The sequence below is a fragment of the Nannospalax galili genome, unplaced genomic scaffold (assembly GCF_000622305.1).
Source record: "Nannospalax galili isolate Female #2095 unplaced genomic scaffold, S.galili_v1.0 scaffold108, whole genome shotgun sequence".
NCBI lineage: Eukaryota > Metazoa > Chordata > Mammalia > Rodentia > Spalacidae > Nannospalax > Nannospalax galili.
The window spans coordinates 1,226,595-1,244,670 of NW_008358988.1; the positions used below are offsets into that span (position 1 = coordinate 1,226,595).

Sequence of the window (18,076 nt, forward strand, 5' to 3'; positions counted from 1 at the left end):
ATAAACAGAAAAATCTTCAGAAACCTTTCTTCCAGTCTATGAATTTAGATGTCTAAGAGAATTTTTATTTCAGTTTACTAAAGCCAATTTTAAAAAGCCACAGTATCTAAAAATGGGGCATGAGAAATGGCTCAGTGGTTTAGAGCACTTGCTGCTCTTGCTGAGGACCTCAGTTCAGTTCCCAGCACCTACTTGACAGCTTACAACCTCCTGTAACTGCATTTCCATGGGCTCTCGGGCCCTTTTCTCACCTCCATAGGCACAGCGTGCACATGTACACATACATACATACATGGTAAACATACATAAAATGAAAACAAATCTTTAAAAAAACGAGTGTCATCCAGGCATGGTTGCACATGCCTTTAATCTCAGCACTTGGGAGGCAGAGGAAGGTGGATTTCTGTGAGTTCAAGGCCAGCCTGGTCTACATAGTGAGTTTCAGGCCAGCTGGGGCTACAAGGAGACCCTGTCTCAAAAAGATGAAAAAAAAAAAAAAAAAAGAATGTCTACTGACATAAACTTTAAAAACCAGCGCTTATCCCAGAGTTAATGCTGGTGGGACTGTTAATTGGGCCAGTTATTATTATGGAAATCAGCATGGAGGTTCCTGTAAAAACTAAAAGTAGATCTACTATGTGACCTAGATATACTACTCCTGCACACATACCTAGAGGATTCTGAGTCAGCACACCAAAGGCACTTGCACGTTTACTACTGCTGCACTATTCACAATAGTGACAGTATCTTTACCCACAGATGAATGGATACTGAAGATATGACACATATATACAATGTGGTGTTAGAAGAATGAAATTATGTCATTTACTGGAAAATGGATGCAACTTGACATCATCCTATCAAATGAAATAAACCAGACTCAGAAAGTCATGGATGGTGATATATCAAAGTACATGACAAACTTGAAAGAAATTGTCTTTATGAAGCCCAGTACTATGTATAATGACTATATGCCAACAAAATTCATTCTTTGTATATCTTTACCCAATAGATTACATATTAAGTTTTCTTTACCCAGTTTGATCTGATTTAGAACTTAGCATATAGTAAGTGGTCAGTAATGCTAGCTGACTCACAGCCAAAATGAATCAATATATACTGAGAGACCGAAGACATGACCCTGTATTTAACACCAGACAAAGAGAGCTACTGGTGTTACCTAACAAATACCATTTCCTGTGGTGGAGAAAATATTTTTGGAAAATTATTGGGATTAGTTAAACTTCAAAGACAATGTTAAAAGCTCCAAGAGTACCCTAAATACCCCTGTAACTTAGAAAGGTAGGTTTTTTTGTTTTTTCTTGACTTTTTTTGAGACAGGGTCTCCCTGTAGCTATAGCTGGCCTGGAACTTGCTATGTAGATCAGGCTAGCATTGATCTTACAGAGATCCACCTACTTCTGCCTCCCAAGTGCTAGGATTAAAGGTATATGCCATCATGCCCTGTTGGTTGATTTTTTTTTTAATTAAAAACTTTATGTGTATCAATGTTTTGCCTTCATGTGTAAGTATACCATGTGTGTGTAATACTGAAGGAGGCCAGAAGAGGGAGTTATATTCCCTGGATCTGAAGTTATGGACAGTTGTTAGCTGCCATGTGGCTGCAGGAACTGAATCTGGGTCTTGTGCAAGAGCAGCCAGTGCTCTTAACAACTGAGCCCTGTCTCCAGCCCCAGGAAAGACTGCTTTTGATAATGAACAGTCAGACACTTGTCTCCCCTCCCTTGCAGTTTCCTTCTTATCTGCATATATAGGCAAACAATCTTCTCTTAAGCCAGGCCAGTGTCCTTGAGGGAACAATTGGCCAATCAGTGTAAACATCAGACTCAGCAAAGAATATTCAGTATATCCTCATGATAGTGGCAGATCTGAGTAACACATTTTCACTTCAGCATTAGAACACAATCAGATTTTAGATGTTTATGCACAATATACTGCATTGTATTTCCACCAAATGCAAAGGGTTTACTATAGAAGGTCTCAATCTCTAGTCCCTAAATTCTACCATTTTAGTTTACAGAAGGCTACAATCCACCCCAAAGCTTTAGTACCAGCAAACCAGGCATCAAAAAAAAAAAAAAAAAAACAACTTTCTCTGAAACCCACATATTATTCAACAGTTACCTTAGATCTTTGACAATTAATAGATTCTCATTTGTTCTCAGCCATCAATAATAACAGATTAGCATTAACAGGATTAAGGGAGACTTCTAAACATTGAACATATAAAACAGAATTCAAACTTCTAAGCCTTGACTATGTCTTGTCTATGTCACTTGGAAACTTTATGTTGACCTCAAGTGTTCTTCTGATAATAAAGTGTCTCAGACTGTGATGACTGCTGACCTGATACAGCTTTTCAATTGAGCAGACCTGATGGAAACAGGCAGAATTTCAAAGCTGTGTAGCTCGAAGATTAGAAAAACGGAGGTCAGTTTTATTTGCCCCCCATAATGATACAAAAATTGTGACCCGTTATAACCTTACCATGAGACCCAGGCATTTCTTTAGAAACTGAATCTCACTTCTTAGTATTCTAACAATCCAAAGTAAACAGCAAAAGCTGTTTGTGGTTTTGAGTGCAGAGGCAGACACATTCTTTTTCCTAAATTCAACCACAAAGAAAGACATGGAATTTAAGTTAAAATATTTGAGGACTTTTACATGTAACTGGAATCAAGTAATAGGAAACTTTCCAACTATTTTCACTTCATTAAAAACATCTACAGAAGTTTTTATATCTCCCAATAAGAACAACAAGACCCACAATGAAAGAGGACAGAGGTTGTCTCAATTTGTGCTAAAGAATCATTTGTTTATGGGTCTTACTAGTTTTTTCCCCCTCCAGGCTCACTCTACAAGGGTAAAATAGTCATTTTCACAGTTTCTGTGCTGCAGAGATTTCTGCTGTCTATAAACAACCCAAACCGTAGAATTTCTTTAGCATTCCAAACAAACTAATTAACCTCTGGGAAATGGGGGCTGTATTAACAAAAATGAAATGTATGAAAGCCTCCTTTAGAAAAGTAAGAAAATGTGCTCACTTTGGCAGCACATGTATTAAAACTGGAACAAGGGGCTGGAGAGATGGCTCAGTGATTAAGGGCACTAACAGCTCTTGCAGAGGATCTGAGTTCGAATCCCAGCACCCGCGTGGTAGCAAGCATCTGTTTGCAATGCCAATTCCAGGGCACCTTAAACCCTCTTCTGACCTCCACAGGCACTGTGCAACATGGGTGATACACATGCAGGCAATACACTCACACACATAAAAAATTAATAAATAAAAAAAATTTTTTTTTTTGGTCTTTTTGAGACAGAGTCTCCCTATAGCCCCAACTGGCCTACAATTCACTATGTAGACCAGGCTGGGCTTGAATTCACAGAGATCCGCCTGCCTCTGCCTCTGCCTCCTGAGTGTTATTTTTAACTGAAACAATACAGACATTAGCACAACCTTTTAAGCACATGGACAAGGTGGCATATGCCTGCAATCCTAGTACTTGGGAGGCTGAGGCAGGAGAATGGCAAGTTCAAGGCCAGCCTGAGCTACAAAGTGAGTCTATCTGTCTCTTTCTCAGTCTCAAACACACAATACCAACAATCCCTGCTCTTTTCTTTTTGATCCATCAAGACGTGAAGAATCTCAGTCAAAAGCTACCAACCACCATGACTGACTGCACCCTTAAACTGTGAACAGAAATAAACCCTTCCTTCTTTAACATGCTTCTGCCAAGTATTTCCTCACAGCCACAAGATAAGTTCTTAACACAGTGGCAAGCCTAACTGTACTGTCCTATCAGTCTTAAAAAGATCAAGCAGAGCACTGACTGCTGGATTTACCAAGTAATAAAAAATCTTGCAAAGGGCACACCAGGAACCAACCAATCTGCCCATCTAATAACAACAGTAACAACCAACCCATAGGTGACAGAGACAGACTCACAGATGAATCAGATGACAGAATGTTCCGACAGGTACTCAAAAAACTATGATGAGTATCCAAGAAAATGGGGAAAATAATGAATTAAAGAGATGAAAAGATAGAGTGGCATGATGGTACACTCCTTTAATCCCAGCACTTGGGAGGCAGAGGCAGGCGGATCTCTGTGAGTTCAAGGCCAGCCTGGTCTCCATAGTGAATTCCAGGACAGCTAGTGCTACAGGGGGACAAAAAAAAAGATGAAAAGATAATTTCAATTAAAAAATCCATTGGAATCAACATATACATAAATATACAATTAAATGGACACGCAAAAGTAAAAATACAATTTCTATAAATAATTCCATATGTTTAAATAGAAGAAGAGAACAATAAAATGGATTACAGAGCAACCAAAAAAACAAAATACAAACAGAATTAGAGGAGTTAATGTAGTAAGAAAAATAGAGGTTTATTTATTATTTTTATTTTATGTGTATTGCCTGCATGATTTGAACCTGGGTCTAGTGTTCTTAACCACTGAGCCATCTCTCCAGCCCCTAGAGTATTTTGTTTTGTTTTAAGAAGCCGGGCCTGGTGGTGCATATTTTTAATTCCAGCAGAGGCAGAGGTAGGTGGGTCTCTGTGAGTTTGAGGCCAGTCTGGTCTATACAGCAAGTTCTCCAGGCCAGTCAAAGCTACACAGTGAGACTTTGTCTCAACAACGGTTGTTTTTTTCCCCTTAAAGTCCCAAATGGAGAAGGGGAAAAACAAAAAGAGATACTAAAAATGACAAGTCACAATTTTTCTAAAACTTATGAAAGAATTTAGCTTACAAATTCCAAAAGGTTGGGAAATCCAAAGCTGAATCAATGTAAACAGTGTCTGGCGGCAGAGGCCTGAAATCTTAGCTATTAAAAAGGCTAAGACAGGAGGACTAAAACTCAAGACCAGCCTGGGCAACTTAGCAAGACCCTGTCTCAAAGTAAGAAATGGAGCTGGAGGCATAGTGCTTGCCTAGCTGAAGGTTCAATCTCCAGTATTTCACACAAACAAGTTAGATTTCCTCACATGCTTGTCTGTTGTGTCTGTTCACAGAGTCCAGGTGGCTAGGCAAAGGGTTTTCGGAAAATATGAGAAGGATTTATGGACCAAGACCAACCTAGACAAATTCCCTGGAAGGAATGACTGTTCAGGAAATTTTTTACCAGATATTCGTTTAAATTGGGCACATAGACAAATAACTGAACAAGCAGACATCCGTCTAACTCTACAGAGAAATACCTAAGTATAGAAAGTTGAATACATGGACTATTTGTCCTAGCAAAAGATGGGCAAATGATAGAATAAAACTTTAGTCATGGATTTTTTTATTCCTTAACTCAACTAATACCCCAGGAAAGAAAAAAGCAATTCAGAATATCGTAACACCAGAGAGAAAAACAGGCACTACCGCTTTTATGAAATATTCCCATGCTTTCCAGCTAATTGAGGCATAACTACTCCTCTTCTGGACTGATCAACGATAGGCTTTACCTGGCTTCTTGACCTCCCTGTTGCTATTTGGTCAGTTTAACTGTCTTTAAGATCCCACAAACCCAAAGACAACTATTCACAGAGCAGAGCTTCTGGGCCTGCTCCAGGAAGCTTGTTCAAAACACTGGCAGCTTCTGCTGCTTTGAAGCTTGTGGCCTGAAATTACTTTTCTTCTTGGCAGTAACTCTAAGTCCAGCATTATTTTTAACATTAAATATAACTCCCCTACTACAGGGCTTGATATTTCTGAAACTGTTTTCTTTTATATTACTTTCTTTTTTTTGTCTTTTTGAGACAGGGTCTCCCTGTAGCCCCAGCTGGCCTGGAACTCACTATGTAGACCAGGCTGGCCTCGAACTCACAAAGATCCTCCTGCCTCTGCCTCCCAAGTGCTGGGATTAAAGGCGTGCACCACCACACCTGGCTTTATATTACTATTTTAAATAATTTATTTCTTAATCAGAAACTTTCAGTTACTGAGCTCCATTTACATGTTCTGGTATGAAAACCAAATGTATGTTCTTTCATAGAAATGTTTTTAATTTTGTTTGAAGTCATAAACACCATTTCAAGATTCCTTATAATTATTCTATCTAGTCTGGAGGACAGTCAAACTCAAGTGTTTCTTAATCAGAACCACCTAGAGTTGTATTTGTGCCTCTGATAAGGCCATAGGCAAAAGTATCCTCAAGGCATAAATGTCTTCCTAATTATGCATTCATATGGGTGGCTTGGGTAATGGCTTAACTCTTCAAATGATTATGAAGAAGGGCTAGAGAGATGGCCCAGAGGTTTAGAATACTTCTTGCTCTTCCAGAGGCCCTGGGTTTGCTTCCTAACACCCACATGGCTGCTACCAACTTTCTGTAACTCTAGTTCCAGGGGATCTGCTGCCCTTTTCTGGTCTCTGCAGGTATTGCATGCATGTGGTGCACTTACATGCAGGTAAAACACTACATACATAAAAATAAAAATACATAAATAATTTAAGAACAGTACATTTACATACAGTTTACAAGCTGTTTGAACAAGTTCTGAAATATCTGTGTTACCTGTAAAGAGTATGAGCATAAATATTATTAGAAATATGCTATTGGATGTTCATATAAACATTAAAGAATGTGTTATAACTATGGTAAGTTCCCTTTGACACCAAATCCCTCTGAATGTTATTAAAAATTCTAAAACCACCATCTAAATAAAAAAATACTTTATTATTTTTATTTTGTATGACTGTATTGCCTGCATGTATCTAAGTGCATTTGTGCTGTGCAATGCCTGTGGAGGTGAGAAGCGTGTCCTGGAATTGGAGTTATGGATGGTTGTTAGCCACCACGTGGGTGTTGGGAACAGAACTTTGGTCCTCTGCAAGACCAGCCAGTGTTCTTAACTACTGAGCCATCTCTCCAGTACCGGGGTAGCTATTAAGAACTACTATTTCTACAAAGATTAGTCTGAACATGTGCTTATAATTCTTCTGGTAAATTCTGTTACATTTTTCTAAATGACCAGAAATACAAAAGCCCACAAAACAAAAAGAATGGGAAGACGACAACTGTTAAGAGATGCTAAACAGAATTTTAGAAAATACACTGTAAATAGACAAAACAAAACAAAACAAAACAAAAGGTTAGAGAAGGCAGAAACCTCACCGTCTACAGGGTAGGGTGAAGACATAAACAACAAATTGATTTGAGCCATGAAACCCTGCAAAGGCACAGGAATTCTGGGTTTCCCTGACAGCATGGATGAGAAGATTTTTGTGTTGCTATAACAGAATGCCACAGACTCGATAATTTATAATGAACGGCAATTTGTTTGACTGAACAAATTCTGAAGGGTGAGAAGTCTAAGATCCAATTACTACACCCAAGAGGGCCTTTGTGCAGCATCATTCCATGGCAGAAGGAAGGGAAGAAGATCCAAACGCACCTTCATCAGGAATCTACTACTGTGATAACTAGCCCACTTCCCCAATTGTCCCTGTCCTCCTTGCTCCCTCTCTTCCTCTTGCTCTCACTCTGTCTCTCTCTCTGTGCTAAGGATAGACCTCAATGTTTTATGGATGTTATGCAAGTGTTCTGCTATTGAGCTACATGCCCAGCTCCTATTCATCTCTCCAAGGTCTTAATCTTCCAACAAATTTTTCTTTCTTTCTAAGAAACAAGAGTTCGATATCCCTACTCTGCATACCAAAGACACTACACCTCTCCAATTCAGCAAGAGAGAGTGGTTTATTCTTGAGAGAAACGAACTAGTGCGGCTCCAGAAGTGGGAGCAGGGTCAAGATCACACCAAATCAAGAGGGTCACATGAGTACCTGCTCCTCAATGGTAATGCTGCTACACGCACTGAGCTCGGCAAGAGAAAGAAAAACATCTGGTCTACTAGGCCTGCCACAATGTTCTTTGATCACATTCATCTAACTCCGTTCTGGAGAGAGTTTTAGAAATGGTAGAACATCTAATAAATCTGTTTACTATGAAGCAATTTTCAGTTTCCTATTACTAAACATCTACTAAAGCAGGTTTTGGCAAATTATATATCTAACAACATGGTGTGATGAACTGAAACTCCTTACAGGATCAGAGGCAAGAAGTTTAAAACATTTTTCCCTGGGTAGCAAAGGAAATAAACACATTTGATTAACTCCAGTAATAAAGCTTTCCACCCGATATCACCTCCAGAATTACTGAAGGAAAAAATCTTACATTTACTTACATACCTATAAAAGAAGCTATGTGAGGAAACCCACTACACATGAAGTCTTCTAGTGTGCAGAGATATGTACTGGCAGGCTTGGACAGCTTGGAATTTTTAAAATGTTGCAACTTCATTATTATTATTGGTGGTGGTGGTATTCTTTTTTTTTGTTTTTTGTCTTTTTCAGACAGGGTACCCCTGTAGCCCCAGCTGGTCTGGAACTCACTGTGTAGACTAGGTTGGCCTTGAACTCACAGAGATTCACCTGCCTCTGCCTCCCGAGTGCTGGGATTACAGGTATGTGCCATCATACTCAGCAACTTTATTATAAATCATTGAAGGACTTAACAACTGCTTGTGTCAGTGAAAAATAAGAGAACACCAAACCCATAACTGAATAAAATCTGGATAAAATTCCTTAAAGCACTAACACTTGTTATCCAGTTGAACTCTACTATTTGTAAAAGAAAATCTTGATAAACCCCATCAAACCATATGCTATTACGTACTGACACTTATGACTGGAGTCACATGCTCCACTGTTCTGAGGACTGTCCAGCACCCTCCCTCCCCATACTCATCTAACTGTACAGACTAAGAACAGCAGAGCCAGGCCACAAACCTTCCCCCTCAGTCACATCAGAGCGGCCCAGCCTGGCTTCCTTGTGCTGTCCTTCCGCAACCTTCACAGCCACAGCCCGGCAAACGGCCCCGAACCTTCTGTCCAGAGAACGAACTCCTGCCTCTCTGGTGTATCTGTTATGAAATAATAACATTTTTACCTTTGGAAAAATACTACTTGTAAAATAAGTAAAACAGAAGTAATCTCGTTACTAAAGAAACTATATATTTGAAAGTTCATTTTTTCTTAAACACTAACAACACATTTTATTAAATGCCCAAAATAAATTGGCAGCACACAAAATACTATTTATTTTTTGATATGTTAGAGAGCTTACTGAACACAATTTATCAGTGTAATATGGTTCCAAATGTATTGTTCTTGAATTACTACTGAATGAATCGAGAAACTGATCAGAGCTTGGTGGCATATGGCAACATTTGGGAGGCAGAGGCTGGGGGATCAAGAGTTCAAGGTTATCTTCCTGAGTTTCAGGTCAGCCTAAACTACTTGAGAAACTGTCCCAAAACAAACAAAATTCCTCCAAAACCTAAAAACCCAATCAAACCAATACAAAAAAACCCAAATCATACAGTTAATAAATTGGCTAATGAATAAACAGTTCTCAAAGGAAGAAAAGAAAATGGCCAATAAAGATTTGAAAAATGTTTACTATCCTTAGCTATCAGGGAAATACTAACTAAAACTGCTTTGAAATTCCATTTTACCCTAATCAAGACTGGTTGTCATCAAGGAAGCAACAAATTCTGGTAAAGATGTAAGCAAAGAAGGGCCATTATACACTGTTGATGAGAAGGTCAAATTTAAGGAAATCAGTGCAGAGATTCCTCAAAAAACTAAAAGTAGAGCCAGGTGGTGGCACATGCCTTTAATCCCAGCTCTTAGGAGGCCGAGGCCAGACTGGTCTACATAGTGAGTTCCAGGCTACCTGGGGCTACAGGGAGACTCTGTCTCAAAAAGACAAAACAAAACAAACAAATGAACAACAAAAACAAAAACAAAAAAGATACTTGAAAAACCCAACGAGTCCCAGGCAACCCATCTGTGCTACTCCTGGGCACATACTTGAAGGACGGGAAGCCAGCAGACCACAGAGATGGTTACTGCTGCTCTACTCACAGCCACCAAGACATGGAATCAGTCTAGCTGTCCATCAACTAATAGATAAAGAAAATGTGGTACACACACAAAATTGAATTTTATTGACTATAAAGAAGAATGAAATTATGACACCTGCAGGAAAATAGGCAGAACTGAAATCATTAAAGTTATATGAAATAAGCTAGACTCAAAAAAGTCAAATACCAGCGGGGCGTCGTGGCGCACGCCTTTAATCCCAGCACTCGGGAGGCAGGGCAGGCGGATCTCTGTGAGTTCAAGGCCAGCCTGGTCTACATAGTGAGTTCCAGGACAGCTGGGGCTACTGTCTCAAAAGAGACAATAATAAAAAAAAAAAAGGTCAAATAACATGTTTTTTCTCAACTACAGAATCTAGATTTAAATTTGCATGTGTGACATGAGAAAGGAGGAAGAGGAATAAAAGAAGGGAAGGGAACAAGGGGGAGAGAGAGGGGCAACGAGGGCAGTGGGGAGAAGAACCTACTGTAAGGACAGATGTAAGAAAATGTCACAATAAAACCCATTTCTTTTTAACCTAACCATAAAATTAAAACAAACAGATAAAAAAACTAATGTAGTTTCCACAGCAATCACCTGATCAACTTAAAGATGGACCTGGACAAAGAATTGAAGCAAGGACTAGAGAAGCTTTCTTAGCTTCTGAACAAATGGCAGGGACACACAGGATAGGTGATGAAATTCTGGGTGAATTCTAAAGCAGTAAGGCCAAAAGGAACAAAGTCTTCACTGTCTTTAGAACAACAGGATTAGAAACTACAGTAGACAATATAATCATTAACAACTGATTGAAAAAAACGTAGACAACTATCATGTCATTGTCAACCTGACTGGACTCAGAATCCTCTAGGAGACACTCCTTTGGGTATGTCTGTGAAGGTATTTCTGGAGAGGTGTAGCTGGGAAGGGAAGACTTATCTGTAATGTGGGAGCAGCACCATCTCATGGTTGGGGTCCTGGGCTGAACAAAAAGGAAAAAGGGAGGAAAGCCAGCTGCATGATAGTATTCCTTTTTCTCTGCTTCTTGGTCCGTGGATACAGGAGGAGCCACAGTCACAGTTCAGACACAGCACCAACTGCCACTATGCCTTCCTGTATTCCCTCAAACCATGAACCATTAAGTTGCTTCTTCCTAGGAGTTTGGTCACAGCAATGAGGAAAGGAAAAATACCAACTGCTATTTGGTATCTTTAAACTAAAAAGGGAAGAATCATGGGGTCAAGTAAGAACTGAATAACCACAGCTGTCCAGTATGTACAATGCCCTGGGTTCAATCTCCAGGTCTGGAATCAATCAATTCATCAACAAAAATAGAAGAATTAGTTGATATTCTGAGGACATAAAATTGGTAATAATCAGATGGAAACAATAATGTTACAATGGCAGCTGAAATTAACAATAAAATATAAATAACTGCAGAATTCTACAACTGAGCTTTAAGAAATTCAACTCTATAAGCAGACTGGGATACACTGAGAAATGCATGAAACAGAATCAAAAAGCAGCTGGGCATTGAGCAAGGTTGTACGTGCTTGTAATCCTGGCATTTGAAAGGCTGAGGCAAGTTTAAAGCCAACCCGAGTTACATAGGTAGACACTATTTCCAATAAGAAAAATTTAAAAAGGGGTTTGTTTTTCCCATACCACAAAGTCGTGTAGGCTACAAATTGAAGTATTTTATTCTACCATTTCATCCCAAAAGGCACATTGATATACAGTGACATCACTTCATATACTCATTGAACAGACGACCAATCAGAGTCTTATAATAATGTCAACAGAAATGATTTTTCTTTTTTGAGCAGTGCTAGCATTGAACCCAGGGCTTCAAGCACACCAGGCAATCATTCTACCACTAAGCTATATTCTGAGCCCCTGAGAAATGGTAAAGAAAACAGGAATGTTTAGAAGAGAAGCTTAATTTATAGTGTATAGACCTGAAAGTATTTCTTTTAATTTCAGAAGGAATTAATTTCAAAGGGATTTAGATTTCAGATATTTCTGTAAGACAGAGTAGAAATTTATAGGACAGTGAATATAAATATTATCTTATGACAATTCTTACCAAGAAGTAGTAATCAGAAAGCACCTGAAGACTGGAAGGTTCATGTAGGCTGCTTACAAAGGGAGGTGATTAGACATGAACACTAGGGGTTTCTGACCATGACACACCCAAAGATGAACATGTCCGATCATGCTACTCCATACCCTATGCCAGCAATTCACTCAATACCTAAAGCTCGTCTGCAGTTGGGGAAAGTATACTGTTTGTTGTGTTTTGTCTGTTTTGTTCTTAAGTATTAAAAGTAATAAATCTGCTCAAGAAAGTTCCTAATGCCCCAGCTTTTAAGACCTGATGTTTTGAACAAGTTTATAAAAGTGAGATAGTTCTCTATGTAATCACGATACTCTTTAGAATCATTATAATTCAGAGGCAGACAAAGTAGGTGTTTTTCTTTACCAGTCCCATTTTACAGATGGAGAAAGTATCAAAAAGGTTTAAGTTTGTTGGAAGTTATCTAAATCTGGAATAAGGATATTGTTGGAAGACTTTAGCCAATTATTTCTTTTGGCATTATCCACACAGTGTATCTCAAAACAAGTTAAGAAAAAGGAAGTCTCATGTCAGACTTAGTCCAACTTTCTGTAAATAAATAGACCCAGAAAAAAGTTGGCACAGATCAGAAAGCATTTCTCAAAAATAACAATTAGTAGGAAGGGGCTGCCGGAGTGCTTGGCAGCCTGAGACAACTTGCTGGATACTGCAATCAATCTGTAGTAGTGAGCCAGGAAGACAGTAAGAAGTGATGGCCAATAAAAATTCTCAGCAGGGTATATTTTTCATTAAACAGACAATCTATAAATTAGGCTAAATAATACTCTACTCAGATAATTTATGCAGTGCTTGCTACAGGATTAAACATTTGGTAGCAAACTTGGAAAAGTACTTTCTCTATTGTACAGTATTAATTCTGAACATCAAGACTCAGAGGGTATTTTTAATTCTTTCAAAGAGAAGAAAAGAAAAATCTGAATAAACTAAAACAATGTCTGCAAGTAGTAAGTTGTGTCAAGTTTTCAAGATGCTATGCATAAAAGTTCTATATTTTCCATGTGCTTTTTTTTTTTTTTTTTGGTTTTTTTGAGACAGGGTTTCCCTGTACCCTCAGCTGGTTTGGAACTCACTATGTAGACCACACTGGCTTTGAACTCACAGAGATCCACCTGCCTCTGCTTCCCAAGTGTTGGGATTAAAGTCATGCACCACCACACCTGGCCTGGTTCTTAAACTATTAAATTAATTCCTTAGGTTGCTACTGTGGCAAGGTAGACATTTTGGCTCAATGAAGATCCTTTACAATAAATATAATCCTACATGGTTTCACTATGAAATTCTTCCTCATATAGAGCTCTCTGTTAATCAATACAGTGATGCTTTTAGTTGTTGGAGGAATCGATCCTAGGGGATGCCAGTTAAAAACCTCTTCAGTGCACAGACCTCCATGAATTATTAGCATGGGGGAAAAAAAATCCCATCTTCAAGATGACTGACTAACCTGGTAATGATGGCAAGAGTAGTGACCTGAGGGATCTGGATCTGCTGAGGAGTCAGTCCATGCTGTTCCAGCTGCTTTGGGATCAGGTGCCTATGGGCAATCTCCACCTTTTCCTCCTGTGTATATCCTGGAAGAGAAAGAACCTTGTTCTGTAATTACCCATGTGGCTCCCACAATGCCACATTTTTCAATGAATCAAATGTAGTCAGTGGATCTGAGATTTAGAATGAGTTTCAGTATTAGTTCAATTACTACTACAACCAGAACAAGGAGATATCATTGAAATTGGTTTTTATTTTTCCCCTCACACCTTGTAAAAATATAAATAACATATTAATAGGTTTTACGTTCTTACTAAAGCCTCAATGAGTATAAATTTACTTTATTTCTAAATTCTGTAAGAAAAGGGCTGGAGAGCTGGCTCAGAGATTAAAAGCACTGGCTGCTCTTGCAGAGACCAGAGTTCAGTTCCCAGCACCCATACTGGGCTGCTCACAACTGCATGAAACTACAGCTCCAGGGGATCTGATGTCCCCTTCTGGCATCCATGGTCAGCAGGCTATATACATAACACACACACACACACACACACACACACACACACACACACACACACACACGGTTTTATTTCGGAAGTACCTGGAACTTGAATGATCTCCACTCTGTCCAGCAAGGCAGGTGGAAGAGTAGCAGGAGTGTTCGTTTATTTCGGAAGTACCTGGAACTTGAATGATCTCCATTCTGTCCAGCAAGGCAGGTGGAATAGTAGCAGTAGTGTTCGCAGTGGCTATAAAAAGAACTTGGGAAAGGTCAAAGGCCACATTTAGATAGTGGTCTGTGAAGTTATGGTTTTGTTCAGGGTCCAACACCTACAAGAGAATAGTAAACATTTGAACAAACACTAGTTCTAACAGAAAGTTCCACAAACTAAAGTCCACTCAATGTATTAGCAAGGATGACAAGAGTTAGTTGATAGACATGGTGATAACAAAAACCTGACCATCATTCTTTGTACTCTCCACATTCTAAATACTTAAAAAAAAAAAAAATGTTGCGTCTGCCCTTTGGCAGGATAAGGCTGAGATCTTAGCAGATAGCCTGAGAGGGCCTGTTCCAACCCCCATTGGTGTAGTGGCTGAGCTCTCATCACACTGCCAGAGTGGCTGCTCTGGCCTTCCTTTGGCATAGGGGCTGAGAAATCAGCAACTCAGAACTCAGAATTCAGAACTCAGTGGTTGCCTGAGTCCCAAAATCGGCACCCCCTTAGGGAACTTCCCAAATTTTGCTCTGAGTTCCCGCTAGTAAGGGTCCAAACCTTAGAAGAAAGCCTGAGTGTACCTGACTGGAACCTGACTTAGGCCTTTGTGGGAGCTCCTGAGTAGCTGATCTAAAGCTATCAGTCCCCTCTAAAATAAAACCTGAGAACCTGAAACTTGGACCAACAGCTTTACAAAACCAGTAAGAAAAGGACCAAGGCACACCAATAATACAAACTGAAGCAATTAATTTTCACATCCAAATCACAAACAACAAAAGAAATCCACACACCAAAATCACAACGAAAGAAAAATAAAATGGAAAGCAAAACACTATGTCCCCACCAAACTCCACCAGTCCTGTAGAAGAGTTCTACAAGGAGAACCCCCTAGAGATAACCCAGGACACAGAATTTCAAAGAACAGTCATAAACATGATCAAGGAATTCAATGAATTTAGAGAACACACAAAGTAAACAAATCAAAGAACTAAAAGAAGATAGGGATAAACTTTTGAATGAACTCACAAAAGAGAAATATTGAAAAAACTCACACAGAAATGAAGAAGGAAGTTAAAAACTCAATAAGCCAGCTTGAAACAACAGGGGAAAGCCTCACCACTAGAATGAATGAAATGGAAAACAGAATATCAACACTGGAGGGTAAAGTTGAAGAACTGGACCACTCAAGCAAAGATCATGAAAAATGAAAAACAACAACAACAACACAAGAATGGAATATGCAAGAGATGTGGGGCACCATGAAAAGACCAAAACTACATATCATAGGAATAGAGGAAGGAGAAGAATTTCAGGTTAACGGTGCTGACCAAATCTTAAACAGGATTGTAGAAGAGAATTTCCCAAAATTAAGGAAAGACATCCCATACAAATACAAGAAGCATACAGAACACCAAATAGACAGGATCAGAAAAGAAACTCCCCACAGCACATCATAGTAAAAACACTAAATGTACAGAACAAAGAGAGAATACTGAAAGCAGAAAAAGAAAAACAAGTCACATACAAAGGAAAGCCCATCAGAATTACAGCTGACTTATCAGTGCAAACTATGAAAGCCAGAAGAGCCTGGACCAAGGAATTTCCAGTTCTAAATGACAACAGATGCCAGAGCAGAATACTCTGCCCATGAAAAATTTCTATTATAGTTGAGGGGGAAAGAAAAATCTTCCATGACATGAATAGCCTGAAAGAATACATGTCCATGAAACTAGCCCTTCAAAGAATACTTGAAGCAATATGAAGAGAGGAGAAAGGAACGATACCCCAGAGGCAACAAAAGAAAATAAAGGTATAATTGAGGAAACACAAAATTAGACAAAGAACACAAACAGCAAACGATGGCAACGAATACACATTTTTCAATAATAACTTTGGGTATCAATGGACTGAACGCCCCAGTCAAAAGACACAGTCTAAGTGAAAGGATTAAGAAACAAAATCTATCTCTCTGTTGTCTGCAAGAAAACCATCTCACCTTCAAGGACAGGCACCACCTTAAGGTGAAAGGATGGCAAAGCATATTCCAAGCAAATGGCGCTAAGAAACAAGCAGGGGTTGCAAATTCTAGTATCTGACAAAACAGACTTCAAAGTAAAACTAATCAGAAGAGATAAGGACAGTCACTTCATTCTGATCAAAAGAACAATTAACCAAGAAGGTATTACAATCCTAAACATATATGCACCAAACTCTGGTGCACCCAAATTCATAAAAACAACACTACAGGACTTTAAGACACAGATTGACCCCAACTCAGTAATAGCAGATGACTCCAATACCCCACTGTCTCCATTAGACAGGTCAACCGACAAAGACTAAACAGAGAAACATCTGAATTAAATGATACCATATGTCAAACGGACCTAACAGACACCTTTCAAATATTCCACCCAAGCACCAAAGAATATACTTTCTACTCAGCACCCCATGGAACATTTTTAAAACTGACCACATACAGGGGCACAAAACAAACCTCAACAGATACAAAAAAAAAAAAAAAAAAAAAAAGGGAAATAATTCCATGCACTCTATCAGACCACAATGCAATAAAGCTCAAAATCAAAACTGGAAGAAGCCCTAGTCACTACATGAACTCATGGCAATTAAACAACGCACTCCTAAGCAATGAGTGGGTCAAAGGAGAAATTAAGAAATAAAAGAATTAATTCCTGTAATTCAACAAAAAGGACAATACAACACAACACAACCTCTGGGACACATTAAAAGCGGTCCTAAGAGGGAAATTTATAGCTCTAAGTACCTTCACTAAAAAAAAAAATTAGAAAGAGCCCAAATCAGTGACCAAAAGAACACTGACTGCTCTTGCAGAGGACCTGGGTTTGATTTCCAGCACCCACATGGTGGCTAGCAACAGTCCATAGCTCTAATCTCGGGATATCTGACAGCCTCTTCTGACCTCCGCAGACATTGTACAACACAGGTGCACTTACCTACATGCAGGTAATATGTGCATACACATAAAATAAAAATAATAAATAAAATTTAAAAGTTAAAAAAAAATTAGAGCCAAATAAATGATCTAACACTGCAACTCAAGGCACTGGAAAGGCAAGGACAAAAGAAACCCTAACCCAGCAGAAGAGAAGAAATAATAAAAATCAGAGCAGAAATTAATGAAATAGAAACAAAGAAAACAATTCAAAGAATCAATGAATCTAAGAGCTGGTTCTTTGAAAAGCTAAACAAGACAGACAGACCCTTAGCCCAGTTAACCAAAAGAAAGAGCAAATCCAAATCAACAAAATCAGAGATGAAAGGGGAAACATCACAACAGACATCCTCCAAAAACAAAGATCCAGAACATTATAAAGGGAATTAAAAAAATATATATTTTATTCATTATTTTTATTTTATGTGTATGAGTGTTATGCCTGCATAACTACACTCATGTCGTGCAATTCCTGTGGAGGACAGAAGAGGCCGTCAGATCCCCTGGAACTGGAGTTACGGACAGTTGTTAGCTGCCATGTTGGGTGCTAGGTTTTGAACCCGGGTCGGGTCTTCTGCAAGAACAACCAGTGTTCTTAAACACTGAGACATCTCTCCAGCCCCCATAAGGGAATATTTTAAAAACCTATATGCTACTAAATTTGAAAATCTAAAAGAAACGGATGGATATCTAAAATCATGGGAACCAAAGTTAAACCAAGAAGAGATCAACAGTTTAAACAGACCCATAACATATAAGGAAATCAAAAAAGAAATATAAAGCCTCCTGACTAAAAAAAGCCCAGGCCCAGATGGATTTACAGCAGAAT

At 38.9% G+C, this 18,076-nt stretch overlaps 1 protein-coding gene across 1 annotated transcript in view; it reads right to left on the reverse strand.

The window, feature by feature from the left end:
* Lonp2 (lon peptidase 2, peroxisomal) overlaps positions 1 to 18,076 on the reverse strand; it is a 101,062-nt gene that overhangs the window by 39,450 nt on the left and 43,536 nt on the right. Inside the window, exons 9-11 of the mRNA XM_008822626.3 lie at positions 14,238 to 14,388; positions 13,520 to 13,646; positions 8,805 to 8,938 (exon numbers count right to left, since the gene is read on the reverse strand). Coding sequence (XP_008820848.1) covers positions 8,805 to 8,938; positions 13,520 to 13,646; positions 14,238 to 14,388 — 412 coding nt within the window. The remainder of the gene's footprint in view (positions 1 to 8,804; positions 8,939 to 13,519; positions 13,647 to 14,237; positions 14,389 to 18,076) is intronic.